The 20,929-nt window shown below is 36.1% G+C and overlaps 1 protein-coding gene across 11 annotated transcripts in view; it reads left to right on the top strand.

The window, feature by feature from the left end:
• KTN1 (kinectin 1) overlaps window positions 1-20,929 on the top strand; it is a 106,657-nt gene that overhangs the window by 47,754 nt on the left and 37,974 nt on the right. For 7 of the 11 annotated variants that reach the window (XM_055130544.1, XM_055130542.1, XM_055130547.1 and 4 more), the window contains 16 exons: window positions 484-574; window positions 1,121-1,189; window positions 3,834-3,871; window positions 4,013-4,094; window positions 4,755-4,823; window positions 10,083-10,117; window positions 10,518-10,608; window positions 11,734-11,802; window positions 12,714-12,751; window positions 13,569-13,659; window positions 13,810-13,878; window positions 14,974-15,011; window positions 16,884-16,974; window positions 17,059-17,127; window positions 17,564-17,601; window positions 20,183-20,273. In XM_055130544.1, coding sequence (XP_054986519.1) covers window positions 484-574; window positions 1,121-1,189; window positions 3,834-3,871; window positions 4,013-4,094; window positions 4,755-4,823; window positions 10,083-10,117; window positions 10,518-10,608; window positions 11,734-11,802; window positions 12,714-12,751; window positions 13,569-13,659; window positions 13,810-13,878; window positions 14,974-15,011; window positions 16,884-16,974; window positions 17,059-17,127; window positions 17,564-17,601; window positions 20,183-20,273 — 1,069 coding nt within the window. The remainder of the gene's footprint in view (window positions 1-483; window positions 575-1,120; window positions 1,190-3,833; window positions 3,872-4,012; window positions 4,095-4,754; window positions 4,824-10,082; window positions 10,118-10,517; window positions 10,609-11,733; window positions 11,803-12,713; window positions 12,752-13,568; window positions 13,660-13,809; window positions 13,879-14,973; window positions 15,012-16,883; window positions 16,975-17,058; window positions 17,128-17,563; window positions 17,602-20,182; window positions 20,274-20,929) is intronic. The other 4 variants (XM_055130546.1, XM_055130539.1, XM_055130549.1 and 1 more) reach the window with 1 other exon arrangement.

The raw sequence follows: 20,929 nt of genomic DNA, 5'->3' as shown, positions 1-20,929 counted from the left end.
CCTGCTCAGTGAGTTGGGTCCTAAACATACTACACATGTTGTGTTTCTATGTCTTTCTCATAGAAAGATTGGGGTAAACTTTTAAGTCATTTGGACTTCAGTAATTGTATGGAAGAGATCATAATGATTTGAGATTAGTGGCACTAAATTAGTTTTTGTGTATAATAAGTAGTTCTAGCTACTCTTAGCTTTGGTATGCCCAAAACCCAAAACATAATTTTGTGTTTCTTTAATATTGTATAATCACCTGAAGTCCAATAGTGACATTGCAGCCATGTTAGTATAAACAAATTATTTGGCCTTGAGTTTTAAAATAAGAATATGTACCTTAAGAAACTGTACTAGTGTGTATGACATCTGTTACTAAACTTAAGTGGCTATAGAAGAAATGGCAAGTATAGTTATTTTAGAAAATAAGGCATTCAGTTTTTTCATTTGACTTCTAAATGTTAATTGAATATAGAAATGTATTTCTTGTTAAAGGATTGCTGAAAAGGATAAACAGATAAAACAGACTGAGGATTCTTTAGCAAACGAACATGATCATTTGACAAGTAAAGAGGAGGAACTTAAGGTACAGTAATTTCTACAAATGACAGCAGTATTTTAAAGGAATTGAATTATTTTATATTTTATAATTAGTATAAGTAACCAAAAGAATGAAAATTAGTATAAGTAACCAAAAGAATGAAAGAAATAGGGGCTGGAGTGATAGCACAGTGGGTAGGGCGTTTGCCTTGCACGTGGCCAACCCAAGTTCGAATCCCAGCATCCCATATGGTCCCCTGAGCACCGCCAGGGATAACTCCTGAGTGCAGAGCCAGGAGTAACCCCTGTGCATTGCCGGGTGTGACCCAAAAAGCAAAAAAAAAAAAAAAAAAGAATGAAAGAAATAGAATTTATTTGGGCGGTGTTTATTCTCTCCTCTCATATACAAAATCTCCTTTAGATCTCAAAAAGGAATAGTTACAAGGCTTTTATTAATATAATAGTTATAATTTGGTAGCTTCTCCCTGAAATAATCGCAATTTGAGCCCTTTGCTTTAGTGGAAAAGATACTTTGAAAACTTAACTGTGTAAATTATATTTAATATTTCTAATACTGTTTTTCTTATTTTAGGACATACAGAATATGAATTTCTTATTAAAAGCTGAAGTACAAAAATTACAGGCCCTTGCAAATGAACAGGTAGATATTTATTGCGTTTTAACACTTACTCAGATTTTTTTTTTAATTTCTATTAAATATTTGTGAGATAGACCATTACAAAACTGTTCATGATTGGGTTTCAATCATAGAGTATTCCATCGAACCCATCTCTTCACCAGTGTACATTTCCCACCACCAATGTTCCCAGTTTCTCTCCAACCATCCCTCAAATCCTCCCTCACTCCCCCTGCCCCAGGCTGCCTCTATGGCAGGCACTTTTCTTCTTTCTCTCTCTCCTTTTTTTTTTTTTTTTTTAAATTTTATTGAATCACCATGTGGAGGGTTACATAGTTCTCAGGATTATGTCAATTATACAATACTCAAACACCCTTCCCTTCACCAGTGCCCCTATTCCATCACCAACCACCCCAGTATACCTCGTATTCACTTCCTTTACGCTTTATCTTGTTTACATTCTGTGTTTCAACACATAACTCGCTATTGTTGCTGGGGTTTCAAACAAGTCCTATTGTTTGTTACATAACTTTTCTATTTTTTTTCCCCCCTCGTCCCACGCCACCGAGTTCACGCCTGTTTAGTATTCACCACGCTGCCTGACAAAGGAAAAAAAACCGGAAAAGATGGTTATTTCCTGTTATCAGCTGGCGTGGGGCTCTGGCTTAGTTGATAGTCTGGTAGAAGGTCTGCAGTTTCTGGAACCAAAAGTAGTGTGCTGGTATCGGCCCTGACTCGAGATTCCACCAGCGTCCCGCTGTTCCATGTACATAATACTTTATTGCCTTGTATCCCATTCCCATGCCACCAAGTCCGTGTCAACTTAATGGACATCATACTATGGTTAACGCCACGCCGCGTTTCTTCCTGAGATAGAAGGATATTTCTTCTCAGCTGGCGTGGGGATATGGCTTAGTTCAATCTAGAGAGATGGCTACCATTTTGGTTGCCTTCAATATTTCAACAAAAAACTTACTATTCTTGTTAGGGTTTCCCACCAAAGTCCGACCCGTTAAAAGGGAACCATTTCATATTGCTGATGATTAGATGGCATTTTGGGTTTCTGTATAAAGTCCAGGGAAAATTCTGCCTGAAATTCTATCGCTACAATCTTTTACCCTTTTATGGTGCTCATAAGATGGGAAAACCTAGAGAAATACCGGGCCCCCACATGGGCGGAAGTGGGAAAGCTCCCTTGTCCTCCTCAGTCATACTGGAGCTGCGGGCGCGGTGAAGTGGGAAAGCCCACGTGGCTGCACTCTCTTTACATGTCCGAGGTGGGCGGAGACCGGTACTTCCCCGCCCTCGATCTCCCGCCAGCCGCGCCGCGCATTTGGGTGCGTGCCTCCATTTTGTGCTCAGAGAAGTGTGGAGGCTGTGCTGTGCCCAGGAGAGGTTGAGGAAGAGAGAGATTAAAAAAAAGAGAAACGCCGGGTCCCCACACCGGGGGCCTGGCAGAAACGCTCAAATCACATACTGCAGGTTGTTGAGTGGGCTGCTGGTGTCCAAAGCAGCTCCCTTGTCCTCCTCAGTCATACTGGAGCGGCGGGCGCGGCGAAGTGGCTCTCTCTCTCCTTTTATGCACTATGGTTTGCAATAAAGGTACTAAGAAGTCATTATATTTGTTCAAGAAGTTTGGTATTTTTATTGGGAAGGTAAGGCTGGAGTAGCTCTTTTTAATTGAGTGGCAGCTTTGGGGTATGGACATGACTGCCAAGGCTTCCAGAAGTGCGTGGAGTTGCAGGGAGGTGGCCCATCCTAACCCCGAGAAAACCTGGAGATTTCAGTCACAAAACCCGCATACCTGAATTTTTAGCAAATGATATCTTTGTGAGGAGTTCGGCTGGGGGGCACGGCATGGTTTGTGGGATCTGCTTGAGTGGGCACCAGGCTGACCCATTCCCCTCCGATTTACCCTAGTGAACCTTGCAGGGGTCAAGATTTAACTGTGACTTTTGACCTCTTTCAAGATTTATTTATGGGTCTCTGAAGCAAGGCCTATAAATGAGCTTTTATAGCCGAGCTGGAGGTGGTTTGTGGGTTTGACTCCCACATACCAAAATTTTGGCCGTTTTTATTTCTTGGGAAACTTGGTCCTGAGTTATTGGGGTCTGGCCAGAGGTACAGTGGCAATTTTGAGGTATCAGGGACCTGAAAGCACTATCAGGCTGTTACTACACTTGCCCTGAGAGTACAGGTTGACCTGCTGCCAACTCTTTTTCAGAATTTTGGTTTGAATATTTTTCTTGGTAGTGTAAGCCTTATTTTTATTCATATAGATGGTAATTATGATGGATAGTTATGTTTGACTGCATGATTGATTGTTGGAAGTCTCTTGTATTTGAATACAAATCTCACAGTTCACATAGGTATTATTCTTTATATGTTGCAGTTAGTGTTTGATCCAATCAGTTGATTATTTTGAAGTAAAGGAAACATTTAAAATACTTAAAATGTGCTGATATGTTTTAATTTCTATTAATCAAGGAGATACTCTACTAGAATAAAAATTGAAGTACAGTGAGAAGTGCAAAATACTGGATGGTGAAAGAATTGCAGAATTTAATGATAATTACTCTCATGTCATTCGGCATATAGGAAATGTAACTTTAAAAATTTAAATGTGAAAGAATAGTTTCTGAAATGATTTAATTCTCATTCTAAACAGGCTGCGGCAGCACATGAACTGGAGAAAATGCAAAAAAGGTGATTAAAGTACTGTACTAAAACCAAACATTTATATATATTATAATTGTACAGAATGTTGCTGCTTATATCTGATTGTTTTGCATAAATTTATAAAAATGTTCTGCATATATGAAACATTTTGATTGAATTTTCTCATAGTGTTCATGTTAAGGATGATAAAATAAGATTACTCGAGGAGAAGCTACAATGTGAAATTTCAAAAAAAATGGAAGAGTTTAAGGTATGTGATTAAATTTGTCAACTCAGTTTTGTGGACTATTTTGTATAGTTTTCAGTTGAAGTGAATCTAGAAATATTTTCTACATGTAACACTCTGAAACTCTAAATATTTTTACAAATAGTGAATTTTATTAGACTTTTTGCCTAGAATGCCATAATGTATCCGTTCTTATAATGAACTTGAGAATTTTGCTCCATCCTTTCTGTATGGACTTGGGATACTGTATGGATCTTGTGATGTTTTTGTTTCCCATGTTGATGTAGTACTAGTTTCTGGTCATGGCTATCAGCATGAGTATTTTAAAGCACTGCAATCTCTGCATGCAATAAAATTTGCATGTTTAGTTAGAACTAAATCATGTTTAGTTCTCACTTGTTCAAGCAGGGATTCCAAGAAATCACTGACAGAAACTGGAAAATCACAATTTAAGTATAGTGCTAATGTTGTTTTGGATTGATACAAAATTGAATTAGGGGACTCAATTGTAACTGTTTTTATAGGTCTTTGTACATAGGCTGTAGACATGTATTCTGAAAGTAAACCAATACTGTTCAATATGAAACCAGTTGAAATTTGCATTCTCATGTCAATCTAGGTTTTCTTTCTTGAGCACTTTTAAAATAAAACTGTAAATTGAAATTTTCTCCCACTTTTTTTCAGATTCTGAATGACCAAAACAAAACATTACGATTAGAAGTTCAGAAACTACAGACTCTTGTTTCTGAACAGGTAATACTTTTCATGAATTACAAGGCAGAAATAACCACCATATAGTATATCTCTTTCTTCTTAAATAGCAACTAATTTAGAGAAATTTTGCTTAAGCTTAAGCTTGATGTCTTTTTTTTTTTTTTTGCTTTTTGGGTCACACCTGGCGATGCACAGGGGTTACTCCTGGCTTTGCACTCAGGAATTACTCCTGTCGGTGCTCAGGGGACCATATGGGATGCTGGGAATTGAACCCAGGGTGGCCGTGTGCAAGGCAAACATCCTACCCACTGTGCTATCGCTCCAGCCCCAAAGCTTAATGTCTTTTAATTGCATTTCTGTTCATCTTGTGCTTATCAAGTAACTAAGGAAAATACCATTTTTCTTTACTTAGATTGACCCCTAGTTTTTCCCAAAATGGACCATACTATGCCCTGGAGAGAACACTGAAAAGATCTGGTGGGTGGTGAGGGGGAAGGTGTATACTAACCTTGAGTATGATTAGGGAGTGCTTCTTGTTTGCTTGAAGAAGGTAAATTTCTAGAGGGGTCATGAGCTTTTTTTTTTCCCTTGTAAAGGGGGCAATAAGTAGATAAGTTTGGGAACCTCTGCCTTACAGAGGATAACAGTAATAATCTGTTTATAAGCACCTAGATATCCTATTCTACAATGGAATATATGTAAAAAACTTAATTTTTATACACTAAAAAATTCTTAGCAAAATTTAAAAAAATTACTTTTTGATTTTTCTGAGGTAGCATGGTTTCTTAAATAGGAGAATGGTTTGAAACCAACTATCAGAACTTAAGAGTAAAGTCAAGCAAACATTTTTCATTACTAGCCTTTCGCATTGTGGCTATATTTTACGTGTCATGAGCTGCTAAATGTGAGAAGTTTATATACAGAGCATAGTCTAATATTTTGCTTGTGGTAGGTATATGAAGCCTTGATTCCGTTAGATTGTTTTTCTACTTCATCTTTTTATCCTACTGCCATCACTCTTTGTTCATTATTTATAGCAAGCCAAAAAACTACAGCAGTCTGAAATTAATATGGGTCCATAAACTGGAGCCTCAGTGATGTCTGTTCTATGATTATTTCTAAGTGTTGCTTTTATTTTGTAATGGGCAATTCTTCAAATTTCATTTTTACATCTTGATTATTTAGATGACACATTGGAAATTGTGCGTTTTCTCTAATTTAGGGCTTGTGGTGGGTTATACACTGTGGTGCTCAGGGGCTACTCATTTCTCTGTGCTCAGAATCCCTCCTGGTGCTGAGGTTTTGGGGTCAGCTACATGCAGGAAGAACCTTAAGCTTCTATACTGTCTCTCTGGCCCTAGGTTCATACATTTTTTTGGGGGGACGGGGGCACATCCAGCCGTGTTCAGGGCTTACTCCTGCCTTTGTGCTCAGGAATCATGCCTGGGCTTGAGGGACTATTTGAATCCATGTCTGTCATGGCAAACACCCTACTTGCTGTACTGTCATTCCAACCCCAAAGGGATATACCTTTGTTAGCTAAAACACATGTTACTGTAAATGATAGTTATTCTTTCAGCAGATATATGACTTTAAAAAAGATAGTAGAACGGGTAGGGTGTTTGCTTTGCACGCGGCCGACCCGGGTTCGATCCCTGGTATCCCATATTGTTACCCAAGCACTGTCAGGAGTAATTCCTGAGTGCAGAGCCAGGAGGAACCCCTGTGCATCGCCGGGTGTGACCCAAAAAGCAAAAAAAAAAAAGACATTAAGCTTAAGCAAAATGATACTATCATTATTCAAAAGTAGAACCACAAGCCTTAGAGGTTTTCTTTTCAGTAAAAATAATACAATGCCTTGGGGCCAGAGCACTAATACAGGAGGTAGGGTGCTTACCTTGCACGTTGCTGACCTGGGTCCCCCCGCATGACAGTCTCCTGAGCACCATTGGGTGTGGCCCAAAGACAAAAAACAAAAACAAAACATGATGCTAAGTCTTTTTATTCTGGAGCCAGAGATAGTACAGCAGTTGTTAAGGTGCTTTCCTTGCATCCTTGCATACAGCCTATCTTAGTTTGATCCCTGGCATCCTGAATGATCCCCTGGGCACCTCCAGGAGTGATTTTTTTTTTGGGGGGGGTGGGGTCCCACGCCTGGCAGTGCTCAGGGGTTACTCCTGGCTCTGCACTCAGAAATTAATCCTGGTGGGCTCGGGGGACCATATGGGATGCTACAGATTGAACCTTTAGTGGCCGCATGCAAGGCAAACACCCTCCCCACTGTAGTATCACTCCAGTCCCAAAAGTGATTCTTGATTGCAGAACCTGGAGTACTAACACCTGAGTGTTGCCAGATGTGGCCCAAATCCCTCCTCCTGCACCCCCTGCCCTCGCAAAAGGCTTGTTCAAGTATTATGTAAAGTGTGCTGTCAACTTAGACATCCCAATCATATTAATTTTTTTTTAAATCTTCCTTACTGAATGAGCATTTTTTGTGGCAGGGAGAGGGAAGGGGTGGGCACAGTTGTGCCCAGAGGTCACTCCTGGCAGTCTCAGAATACATTCTGTGGTGCAGGGGATTGAGACCCGGCACCACTATTGCTTCCACTCCCTATAAAGTTTACTTTTGATTGACTATTCTGTTAAACTTATAGCATGAAGAGGATTTACTAATAAAGAGTAATTTTTTATGAAAGAGATCACAACAAAATTTTATACCTGCATTAAAATAATAACTAAGGAGGAAGATACAGTTTGTGGTGTTTCATTTTTTTGTTTTGGGGCCATATCCGTTGGTGTTCAGGGGTTATTCCTGCTTCTGCACTCAGTAATTACTCCTGGAGATGCACAGAACTATATGGGATGTTGGGCATCAAACTCAGGTCAGCTGTGTGCAAGTCAAGAGCCCCACCCAGTACTATCTTTTCAGCCCTGGGAAATACAATTTGATCCTAATTTTTTGGATCATTGTCCTATAATTCTTAGAATTTTTGTTGTTCTGAAAGCTCATTTTCCTCTCATAGTCTAGAAAGCATATGATGGTAGGATTTGGTTGCAGATATGACTTTATTTCTCTTACATTGGTAGGCCTAAGAATGATTTTTTAAGAAACATTTTCCTGGCCATCTTACTTGCTCTTGCTAGTGAAAAAAGTAATGAAGATGATGGTAATTTTGATATTTTCATTTTCAGTTTTCTTTAACCCCTTCCTACCCAGCAGTCAGAATTCCAAGTGACAGTTGAGGATGAACAGTTTAGTTATATAAGAAAAACTTCAGTTCTTTGGCACTATGGCTTTTTAGCCTAAGGAAATACTGAAACTGAGACCAGTCATGGTGCCAAATTGTTGTTTCTTGAGGTGCAGGAAGCAGAAAAATAACAGAGATGAGGTAAGGTAACAATTTAAACATTAAAGAAAGGAAGACTCCATTTAGATACAGACAATACATAAGTACATTACTAATATCTCATCAGAATAAAACTATTCAGGTCTTTCCTGAGGTTTTCTAGTTTCAAATATGCAAATTTCCAGATAGAGTATGCAAATCAGTTTTAATATCTCATTTAGAGTAAAATGAAACTTTTGGGGGAGGTTTTCTGAAGTGCCCCATCCCATTAAGCATCATGAGTTTTTTTGCATTTAGCAAAGGAGCAGCATGTTTTTCTTCACAGTTTTAAGATTCATTGATCAGTATTTCCAAATAAAAACAATAGGTGTAGGAAATTTCTTTTTGTCCTGCTAAACTTTTTATTTTATTGAAGAAAAATTATTTGTGGAAGAGGTGTTTTGAAAATCAGCAAGGAAGGAGATTGTAGTATATTACATATAGAACGAAATGTTGGATAAATACTGAATTACATCAGCTTTGTGCAGTTGAGTAGTTGTGAGTAATTAACCAATAGTACTTATTAAACTAACCTTGCTAAATTTATCAACTCAACGTTGTTATTATGCTACTTACTGAATTTTCAGAAATGAATGAACTTTGGTTTCCACCCATAGTAAGATAGGGTTCCTAACCCTGGCCTGATTTTGAAAAATGGCTGTAAGTTTGTCAGCGAGCCAAGGAGCAATCAGATTGAGGAGATGCAGTGTTTAAAAATCATGACAATATATGGAACAGTAGACATCCACTGCATACTGATATATTATAGAAGTGCCAAATATTAGATATAAATAGTGGAGAAAGGTTTGTTAGGACTTAATCATGGAGAATTTTGTTTGTTGAGAAGGAACCATGACCTGAATTTAATTTGGACAAGGCTGTTTGTTAGAATGGACATTTTCTGTTGTCTTTTGCTCACTGTAGTAATGATGAGGTATTTGAATTTATTGGGTGAGAAATAAGTTGCTTTAAGTTTTTAAAAGAGGACTTTCATTAAAAAGGTGATTAAAGTCATCTCTTTGGAAGATTTGTTCTTAACTGCATACATGTATATCATAGTTGATACCTGATTTGCTCTGTCTTTGACAGATCTATCTCCTTTCTGATAGGAAGATTTCATCCCATTCAGAACTTCTTCCTCTATTCCTCTATGCCTAATCTCAGAAATAGGAGTGATTTTCAATCTTTTACCACCTGCAGACCCGTGGTTGGAAACCATTTTAAAACTTTTACAGGAAGAATGTGCTCCTGCCTTGCTTTTGTAATTTGCAAAAGCAAATCACTGTGTTTAAAAACATTCTGTCTTTGTTGGTAGTGGTTGTATATTACCTACTTGTTAAAAATGTATTGAGTTGTAACAGGATTTGTGCACTGGCTTACATTAAAAAATAATTTACTAAAAAAGAAAAGACAGACTTAAAGTCATCCCCCCCATTTGAATTGCTTAAATAAATGAATAAATAAATAAATAAATAAAGGAGAGCCCAGAAAGATCACTCTTTGGTCAGAGATGCCAGTCTTTTAAATGCAGACACCCAAGTTTAAACCCTCGCATTACGCCTTACATGATCTCCCTCCCCACCCATACTGTGATCTGGTGGCCTCCAGCTTGTTCAAAACAAGTTGGTGGCTAAGCACTAGGAATTAGGATTTTCTTTAATAAAAATTGCTCATAAGACACCAACTTGTTTTGTTATCTTTTCTGGGTCTTTAGTATAGTAGTTCTCTGTTGTCTCATGTTTTCTAAATTAAATCTTTATTAACAGTCTTCAAATATTTCCCTAAATTTTTGATTAATTAATTTTAATAGATTATTAGAAATTGATAATACTTTTTTAAAAGTTTACTTATAATCTAGTTTTTATTCCAAAAATTAGTAAATTAATATTTTGTTATTTTTTAAAAATTTTAGCCTAATAAAGATGTTGTGGAACAGATGGAGAAATGGTAAGAAATTAAAGATTTCTTCTATTTTAATGATTAAGTTCTACCAAATTTGACATAACAGATTTGTCAAATACTACATTAATCTAAATTTTTAATTCTCTTTATATTTCATAATGGAAGAGAATGGTATGCTATTGGTTTTTATTTGGCATTACTTTAGATTTGTGAATGTCATGTGGCAATGATTTACTTGTATTTAATGCATGTAAGCATGCATGACTTGAACATATTTTATTGGTAGAGTAAACTGGATTAAATGATTTCCAGAAGCTTTTCTAATTTCTAAGGCATTAAAAGTTCATAAGGATTAATGGGCACAGGAATTGATTCATGTAAAGTATTGAAACGTAATATAGTTTACTTTGAAAATAGTTTATATACTTTAAATCTACAATTTCAGCATTCAAGAAAAAGATGAGAAGTTGAAGACAGTGGAAGAATTACTTGAAACTGGACTTATTCAGGTGGCCAATAAAGAAGAGGAACTGAATGTAAGAAATTTTGACCAATTCTTTTTGTGTGTTTTTCAGTAAATATGAAGAGATTTCACTGTAATTCATGTAAAATTTTTCAGTGGCTTCTAAAGTTAATGATACTGATATTTAAAAAAATTTTTGAAGAGCATTAGGGCAGAATTGAAGTACTGGAAGGATGAGCTGGAGCTGGAGCACTCTCAGCTCAGTTTGGTAGATATCCCTAGCTTTTTCATTACAGAAAAACTAGTTATCTGCATTTCATGAATTCATGTAATGTAATTTTTCATTAAAGTTAGGATTTTATTAGATATCAGAAGTTCTTTGCTGTATGTAGCCTTTATTGCCTTAATGAAGTAATTTGTTGTTACTCTCTTGTGTGTTTCCTCAAATCCATTTATGTCCAAATTATAGCTAAAGGATTATAAGTGTATTTCTTAAGTTCATGACAGTGTGTAGGAGGGTAATTCAGTTCTGTTTTATGATCAACCAATCTTACTTGATTAGAATTGGACTATTAGAAAAGCTAACGGTTTCATTTGTACTTAACGGAGAGATGACTTGACAATATATATGATAATATATAAATATATGCATATTTATATATATTACAGAGTTTTGAGGTCATGGAAATAAGAATACAAGTATATGTGGGGATAATTGAATTTAAAATATGCTTAACTAGCCATAGGAGTTACAGAATTGTAAACATAATGAAAAAGTGAGATATCTGGGCCTTCTAGAGCAGTGATCTTTGACCATCTCTCCGTGGACCAGTGCTAGTCAGCAAGGGTTAGAAACTATTGGGCTGCTGCCTTTGTTGAAACTGCTGGTCTGTGGACTAGTGTGCAGGACAGGTGCTGGTCTGCAGGTATAAAAAGTTGAAGAGGGGCAGTAGTTCAGCAGGTAAGGTGCTTGCTTTGCATGCACCAGTATATCTTATGGTCCCCTGAGTGTGATCCCTGAGTTAGAGCCAAGTGCAATCCCTGAATATTCTTGGGCGAGGCCCCAAAACAAAAAGGTTGAAGAATGTTCTAAAGTGGAATAGAAATCAACTGAAGATAAACACTCTACATGTATTTTGAAAACTTTTTTGGGGGATTCAGGAACTAAATGTCTGTTCTGATTTATATGTTTGAAAAGGCGATCAGAACAGAAAATTCTTCTCTGACCAAAGAAGTTCAAGACTTGAAGGCTAAGCAGAATGACCAGGTAGTGTAACTAATTGATCATATACTCTTAAATACAATAAACACATCTTTTACATTCCAATCTAGAAAATCTGTTGTTTGTGGCAAAAGTGATAGTACAATGGGCAGGGAAGTCCTCTGCACCCTATCTATATATTTCCCTGAGCCGGCCAGGGATCACTCAGCACAGCTGGTTGTGGCCCCAAAACCAAAGAAAGAAAATGAAACGAAAATCTGTTATTTTTTTCCCTCCCTTCTCCTAAGTATAAATTGTCAGTTATAGTTTTAATCTATGAATGAGTAATGATTTAATAAGTTACATTTAATAAGTAATGATTTAATTTAATAAGAGGCTGTGATTTATTGAATACTGTTTGGCCAGTATTGGGGAGAGTATTTTGCATAGTAGAGCTACAAAGATTTTGAGTATACAAATATAAAAGTCTCAAATAGCAAAAAAAGCTAAATAATGCCACTTGGAAACTAGGCAGTTCCTAGTTTTCTCTTTTTCTGACTAGAATTGTTAATTCAGTAATTTCAGTGCTTATTTACTACTGTTTTGTTTTGAACTTACACTTAAATAGCTTTAAAAGCTGCTTACTTTTGTGACAAGGAGATAGCTTAAAGTACTCTGGTGCATGTCAAGCATATGCTTGGCCCTAACTGCACAGCCATCTAAGCACCACTTGGTGTTGCTCTCATGGGCTATTGCTGCATCTTTGTACTGAATTGTTAAGTCTGTAGAGCTAAGCCTTGTTTCTTTGGAGGCCCAAAGTGGGTGGTAGGGGGGAGAGCTGCTTTTAAAAGTTGTTTTCTGTGCTTTAATAATAATGATGGTTTTTAAAAACTTGGAAAGTTAGGGTTTACTTTTCATATTTGTATCATACTTTGTATTTCTATTTCTGACCCATAATGATATCTTCTTATTTACAGGTTTCCTTTGCATCTCTAGTTGAAGAACTGAAGAAAGCGTGAGTGATGACCTTATTCAATTGGTTTTTATCTTTTTTTTCATTAATCTTGGTTCTTATAAATCTTGATATTTTGCTGTTGGGGCAGCTGTTATGTTAATTTAACTTTAACTGTAATATATTTTTTTTTATCAATGGGATAAGATGTTAGCTACATTTCCCCAGATGCATCTGTTATTATTTTCTTAAGAATTGATTTTTCTGTTTCTGTAGTAGAAATTATTGATGGTTATATTGTATAGAGAGATCAGTTCCTTGCATATATCCTCTTGAATGTCCATAAAGTTAGATTCAAAAACTTAGAGTTGAGGAGTTAAGGTGAGAAGAACTTGATTTCTGTCTCCCTCATGTTCCTCAAGGTGCAAATCTTTTATCTGTGTACTGTGTTTTTTGAGGGGTGTGGGCAGGGGAGGTGTGTGCACACACCTGGTGATGCTCACGTGTTATTCCTGGCTCTGTACTCAGGAGTTACTCCTAGTGATGCTTGGGGGACCTATATGGGATGTTGGAGATAGAGCCCAGGTTGAACCCATGCAAGGCAAGCACCCTCCCCACTGTACTATTTTTACTATTTTTTTTTTTTTAGCCCTTATCTATGTACTGTTGAGGCATTTCACCAGCTTCTCTACATGGGCTGTAAGATGAATTTCTTGTTTACAGATTTGTTTACAAATACATTTCTGTAACATATGTTGCTTTTTTACTTAAAATGGAAAGAGTTGATTTGAAGAACCTTTTCATGATTTGGTGCTATTTTATATTTTAGTAGGTTTTTTCTTGATAATTTATATTCAAATTAATACTATGTTTCTTTAAGGATCCATGAAAAAGATGGAAAGATCAAATCTGTGGAAGAGCTTCTAGAAGCTGAACTTCTCAAAGTTGCTAATAAAGAAAAAACTATTCAGGTATTGGGAGAGAGTAAACTGGGGTTTTTGTTTTTTGTTTATCAGCTTTAGTGAAAACCATTTATTTTCATGTGTTTGTCTTTACATTGCATATTTATGTCAATTTCTGTGTTTCCATTGTCCAATCTTGTCTGTTTTGTCATTGTCAAGGATTTGAAACAGGAAATAGAGACTCTAAAAGAAGAAATAGGAAATGTCCAGCTTGAAAAGGCTCAACAGGTAAAAATCCCAGAGCCATGGCATGACAGATTTGTTAGTGTATTTGTATTGATGAGCTATTTTAGTTTTTTTCTTATTACTCAGAAAAAAACTTTCGGTAGTAGTGTGCTGCAAGTATATTGGATTATGTGCTTTTTCACTTTACCTGATTTGAGAAAATTTTTTCTACATTTTAATTAATATATCTTTCTACTATTAGATTCTTTCCTATGAATTGTTTTTTTGCATTAGTATTTAGTAGTTTGCCCACTTAAATACTCTGGTTAATATTTTTAGATTGTTATCTTAATCTGCATGGACTTAAATATGTTGCTATAGAATATTAATTGCTCAGTCTTTGCCTATGGAACAAAATACTAATTTCATTGGGTAATTTCTGAGTAGATGTGGTTTTGGAAATGGATAGGTTTTGGATAATCTGGAAAGACCTCATTGAGAAAATGATAAGATTGCATGGAAGAAATGATTCATTTATTCATCCAACAGATTCAGTCAATGTTAAGTATTTATTGAGTTCCTCCTACTTGTCAAAGCACTAAGCTAGTAATTGTAGATAATGTGTTGAACGAAACAGGGTATGATGAAAAAAATCATACTCCTCTAATATAGATTGAGAGTTCAGGAAAGTCTCCTCCCGAGGAACTGTCATCTAAGCCAAATCTGAAGGGACTATAAGAAGACATTGGGGGATAAAAGGTACTGTTGAACTACGTATGATAAGAAAAAAGAGATTAAAGAAGGACAATGTAGAGTACTGTTGAGTAATTGGCTTTGAAGATGGGGATGAAAAGTTCTGATATAGTAGGGGGAGGTATGTGGACAGTTAATATTCTAATTTTCACAATTAGAATAAATATCACATTTAGACTTGCTCATATCTGTCTTCCTTGCCACCCTACCCTCTTCCCCTCCCCACATCTATTTTTAATTTTTCTTATTAATAAAACTGGATCCTGGGTAGGTGAAACAGTCTTTTTATCAGCTTGGTGTAAATAATGTATCTGGGAATTTTGTAATTTGAGGTATATACATTTTAATGTTTCTCACAAAGGTAATTTGAAAGAATTAACTTTCTCTTGCTTTTTTCTATTTCAGTTATCTATCACTTCTCAAATTCAGGAATTGCAGAATTTGTAAGTAACATTTCCTTTCGTATTTCCTTTCTACAAGTTAGATGTAATTATAATGAAAACCTTAGGATTTTGTTTGTCTTTTGGGTTTTTGAAAATTTTGGTTTTGGAGCCATACCTGGCTGTGCTTAGAGCTTACATCTGGCTCTGCATGAAGGAGTCACTCTGGTAGGTTTAGGGAACCATAAAAGGTCCCAGGTATTAAACCTGGGTCAGCCATGTGCAAGGCAAGTACCTTACCTGCTTTTTTATCCATCCAGTCCTGAAAGTCCAAGCTTTTAAAATTTTTCAAGCGGTATTTTATTTTTATATCTATTTTTTTTGTTTTGGAGGCCACACCTGGCTGTGCTCAGGGTTTTCCCTGGCTTTCCTCTCAGACTGATGGGCTCAGGAAACCATCTGGAGTGCCAGGGCTTGAATCCGAGTTGCTTTGCACAAGGCAAGAGACTTACTGTTGTAAAATCTCTCTGGCCCCTCAAGCGGTATTTTATTTATTTATTTTTTATTGAATCACTGAGATACAGTTACAAAGCTTTCATGATTGAGTTTCAGTTATACAGTGATCGAACACCCATCCCTCCACCAGTATACATTTCCTACCTCCAATGTCCCCAGTATCCCCGTCTTCCCCTCCGGCCTTTAAGGCAGGCACTTTTTACTCTCTCTCTCTACTTTTGGGTATTATGGTTTGCAGTACATATACTGAGAGGCCATCATGTTTGGTCCTTTGTCTGCTTTCAGCACACATCTCCCTCCTGAGTGATCCCTCCAACCATCGTTTCCCAACTGCCTTCTTCCCCAGCTGATGAGGCAGGCTTCCAACCGTGGAGCAGTCCTCCTAGTTCTTGTCTCTACTGTCCTTGGGTATTAGTCTTGTACTATGTTATTTTATATTCCACAAATGAGTGCAGCCATTCTATGTCTGTCCCTCTCTTTCTGACTCATTTCACTTGGCGTGATACTCTTCATGTCCATCTACCTATAGGCACATTTCATGACTTCATCTTTCCTAACAGTTGTGTAGTATTCCATTGTGTAGATGTACCATAGTTTCTTTAACCGGTCATCTGTTCTCGGGCACTTGAGTTGTTTCCGGATTCAGTGAACAGTGCTGCAGTAAACATACAAGTGCAGATGTCATTTCTGCTGTGCTTTTTTATACCCCTGGGATATATTCCCTGAAGTCAAGCGGTATTTCAGATAATTCCTTATTTTATTTTTCTTTTCCGGGTCACACCTGGCAATGCTCAGGGGTTACTCCTGGCTCTGCATTCAGGAATTGCTCCTGGGGGTGCTTGGGGGACCATATGAGATGCTGGGGATCGAACCTGGGTTGGCTGCATGCAAGGCAAATGCTCTCCCCACTGTACTATTGCTCTGGCCCCTCCAAATATTATTTCAAGAGGACTCATGATCCTAAATTTTTAGATTTGGTTTATAGAATTTTTTGGATGAGATTAGAGGTAGAATAGGAAGTCTTATTTTTTAAAGTCATTATATTCTGGATGTGATCTTTAACTTATTTCTCATCACCTTTTTAGTAGCAGCTTAAAAAGTAGCAATTTTCAAACTATACAAGGCAATCGTAATAAGCTGTTTAAATTTGCTGGTATTGACCTAATATGGAGAGAGAGTAGAGCTACTATAATATCTAGGTCTCTAGTTATAGGTGAAGTGGATTTATATAATTACCTGGTATTTTTTAATTTGTTATATGCAAACTTTACTGGATCCTTATACTTAGATAGTTGTTATTTAACTTTATTTTAATACAAAGATTTGAGTAAAATATAAAATACTCCTTTCTAGTTCTTAGTATTTTTACCTTGTGTATTCATGTAACATTTCCATTGATAATTATTTGTTCATTGTCAGATTAAAAGGAAAGGAGCAACAGATGAATACCATGAAGGGTGTTTTAGAAGAAAAGGAAAGAGAGCTAGTGACTAGAGGAAAATGGTTACAGGTGAGAAGTTAAATAACAGAGTAAGACTTTTTTTTTTTTTTAAACCTTTACTTTTCTGTTTACTTCATACCTATTCTTTTTCAGGATCTTCAAGAAGAAAATGAATCTTTGAAAGCTCATGTTCAAGAGGTAGCACAACATAACTTGAAAGAGGTATGATCAGACACATGTAATGCTGATACATGTTACATAGGAATGACAAATTTTTACTTTACTGTCCTAGAAGTTAGTTAATATTTTCTCTTAAATTTCTTAGCCCTAGAAATGATGGCTATACCATAGTTTTGTTTATAATATTATAGATTAACTTTTATTTCTGTCAAATCTATTATTGTGTGTTTTCTCAATCTTGGCTTCTCTATCTTTTATTAGATTAAAAAAAGTATTTTGTGTGTTTAATTGTTGTATTAATTGCTGATCATTTAAGAAGTGCACATTAAAATTATGTTAAGTAAATTATTTTTGCTTTTATGACTTTTTAAAAATTTATCCACTTATTTATATTGTTATATTTTATTGGTGATTATAATTAGCAATATATAATTGTGATACCTGATGTTAGAATGAAAATATGAAATTTGTTTCTTAGGCATCTTCTATATCACGATTTGAAGAACTTGAGACTATGTAAGTATATTTCTAGCCACTATTTTGAAGAGTGACTTCTCATTGCTTTCCAGAATATTTTTTAATGTTATGATTAGCTTTCCTATTAAAGTAAGAGCAGGGTCAAATAAGGTAAGTTTCTAGCATAATAAAATAGAGAAATTTTAAGTATTTTCAAATATTTGAACACTGTCCTTTTCAAGTCCTTTGATTTTCTGAAATGTGCTTTGTGTAAATAATAAGCACTATAGCTCTGTCGTCGTGTTGTTCATCGATTTGCTTGAGCGGGCACCAGTAATGTCTCCATTGTGAGACTTTTTGTTACTGTTTTTGGCATATTGAATACACCATTGGTAACTTGCCAGTCTCTGCTGCCGTGCGGGCGGGATACTGTCGGGATCTTGCTGGGCTCTCTGAAAGGGATGGAGGAATCAAATCCGGGTAGGCAGCATGCAAGGCAAACGCCCTACCTGTTGTGTTATTGCTCCAGCTCATTTCCTCATTCATGAAATAATATCTGTTATTATTGTCATCTTTGTAGGTGTTTATCCTACAAAATCTCTTATCCTGTGAAGTCTATTGTCTTTTTTTTATTGTTTTACTTTTATTAATATACCATGATTTACAAAGTTGTTTATAAAAGTTGTTTCAGGTATATAGTGTACCAACACCAATCCTGCCACCAGTGTATCTTTCCCTCAGTCATTGTCTCCAGACTCCCTTCCACCCACCAGTCTGAACCCTTTGGCAGTCATATAACATTTATTTCATTTTGCTTACTTCAGCAAAATGTAAAGGTTGATAATCTGTTGTCCTTAGCTATAAATCAGTCTAGAATGAAAAGATGTATATCTGGGCTTTGTCTTTTTACACTGTTTATAACATTGTTTTAAAGGTTTAATTGTTGCCATCAGGTTTTTTTTTTCTAAAGTAACTTTTTGAAACTATGCCTTTTAAAAGTAAGACAGTGAGAATATTGATTTGATTGTTTTTCTGAAGACAAAGCTAATGTTACTATTTTGGACAGTAAGATTGCTCATTTATTTTATGGGTATTTGCGTAACTGTGAAGTTGCTAACAATTCTTAGATATATTTGTATTTGTGACCTTTTTTGTGACCTATTTTTTAATAGGTATGTGTATCATTAAAGTACATGATTTTACATTTATTTTTTACCTCAGACATTTAAATTAATAGAATTGGGTACATTTTTAGGGTTTTAAAATTTTGGATAAAAGTAGAGTTCCTATATAGTCTCCCTCACCCATTTCCTTAATATATACCCCTTGTGTATTATAATCTATTTTACAGTGGAATATTACAATAGAAAAATATTATAACTAGAAGAATCAGTATCAGTACATTACCAACTTACGTCCATAGTCTCCATCAGGGTTCACTCTGCTTTATATAATTTTTGTTGTTGTGGTGGTGCTATTTTTGTTCTGTACATTTTTTGAAGAATGCTTAATGCATGTATCCATCATAATAGTATAAAAATAGTTTCACTGTCCTAACTAGAGTTTTAGCCCCTTTATTTCTCACCAGCTTCCTCCCCTTCATCTCCATGGCAGCCATTGCTTTTTTTTTTTTTTACACTTTGGTGAGGGCATGGGGAGCACACTCCTGATGGCTTAGTTTGGCCCTTTGCCTAGTGATGTGGTATTGCTTCAGCACAACCATACTGGGGGGCATCAGGGCAACATTTGGTGGACCCTGGGAGAATGAGCAGGTGGTGATAGCAAAGCATGCATTTCTTTCCGTCTTTAGAGCTCTTTCCCTGGATTCCTAACCTCTCTATTATTTCCATAATTTTGCCTTTCTAGAATTTCATGTTGTTGAATCTTGCTATGTACGATTTTATAGATTAGTGTCTTTCACTTAGCATTATGTATTTAAGGTTTACCCTTTTCATTCTTTAATCCCACTTTTTATATATGTTCTTTTGTTATTTTTCACATAGACCTATAAACGTTACAGTTTTAGATTATGGTATCAAAGAACCTATTATTCCATCTCTGGCACTGGGAATACTGGAATAGCAAAATGAGTTCTTGCTCTGAGGAATTAATTAGGCAGCTCATTTTATTACTGTTAAGTGTTATACTAGAGGTCTGTTGATTGTATGACTAGGGCACTTAGTATTCACTTGGGCTAGATGTGAAAGATTTATAGTTATGTTGGGCAATAAAGAACCAGATTAAATTTTATATAACAGATCTCCAGCCCCAGAGGTAGGTAAATTTCCAGGGACTACTATATGTAAAATGATAGTTCAAGTACTAAGTGTAATTATGAGTTGAAGTATAGTTTGCTCTGTTTTAGGTTTTTCCTCCTAGATAATGCCCTGCACAGGAAGGATTCGGGTTTGATCCCTGGCACCAGGGGTGCCACTGGGGAGATACATTGAATGTGAAAATAAATGATAGATTTTAGTAGAATGTACTCGATTTTGGATTAAAGTTTTATGGAAATAATTGTGTTTTCAAACATTTTAAATTGACAGGGGAGAGTGTAGGTTTTTTTACCATTTTTCTCATGGACAATTTTAGACTCCAGTTATGTTTTGATGCTCATAATTAAACCTTTGTAAAATTCCAGGCTGAAAGAAAAGGAAAAGGAAATGAAGAGAGTAGAAACAATACTAAAAGAGAGGGAGAGTGATCTTTCTAGCAAAGCAAAGCTGCTACAGGTGAATATATTTATTTTAAATTATTATGTAAAATTATTATGTAAATTTCTGTCTTTACTGTCATAACACAGTTTCCCCACAACAAAAGAAAATAGAAACTACAATAAAATCTCTTGCGCAGATACTGTCTCTCTGAGAGAACTTATCAATTATGTATATGTATATATGTATATATTTTTTGGACATTTATATCTTTTGACAAAGTACCCACACATAAGATACTGTTTTTTTTTGGGGGGGTGGGGGGTCATATCTGGCGTTGCACAGGGTTTTCTCCTGGCTCATGCACTCTGGAATTACTCCTGGCAGTGCTCAGGGCACCATATGGGATCCTGGGAATCGAATCCGGGTCAGCCACATGCAAGGCAAATGCTCTACCTGCTGTGTTATCTATCCAGCCCCCGTGTATACTGGTATTTTAGATACAGTCTGTATTTTGCTCTCCAGCTTCTATTTGCAATATGTTTGAGGTTTTTTTTCATTGAAGCACATTTTTGGCATATGTCTTCTAATGGCTTCATCGTGTTCTGTTGAACGGTTATATCATCATTTATAGTTAATCCCAGTGTCTTGTTTAGAGTTGTGATTTCTTATACAATAGTTCTACAGTGAATGTCCTTGTGTACACATAAAATAATTTTTTTCCTAGTGTGTCT

This window comes from Sorex araneus, chromosome 3, assembly GCF_027595985.1.
Source record: "Sorex araneus isolate mSorAra2 chromosome 3, mSorAra2.pri, whole genome shotgun sequence".
NCBI classification, from domain to species: Eukaryota; Metazoa; Chordata; class Mammalia; order Eulipotyphla; family Soricidae; genus Sorex; species Sorex araneus.
This window is presented reverse-complemented; position numbering and strand designations above follow the sequence as displayed.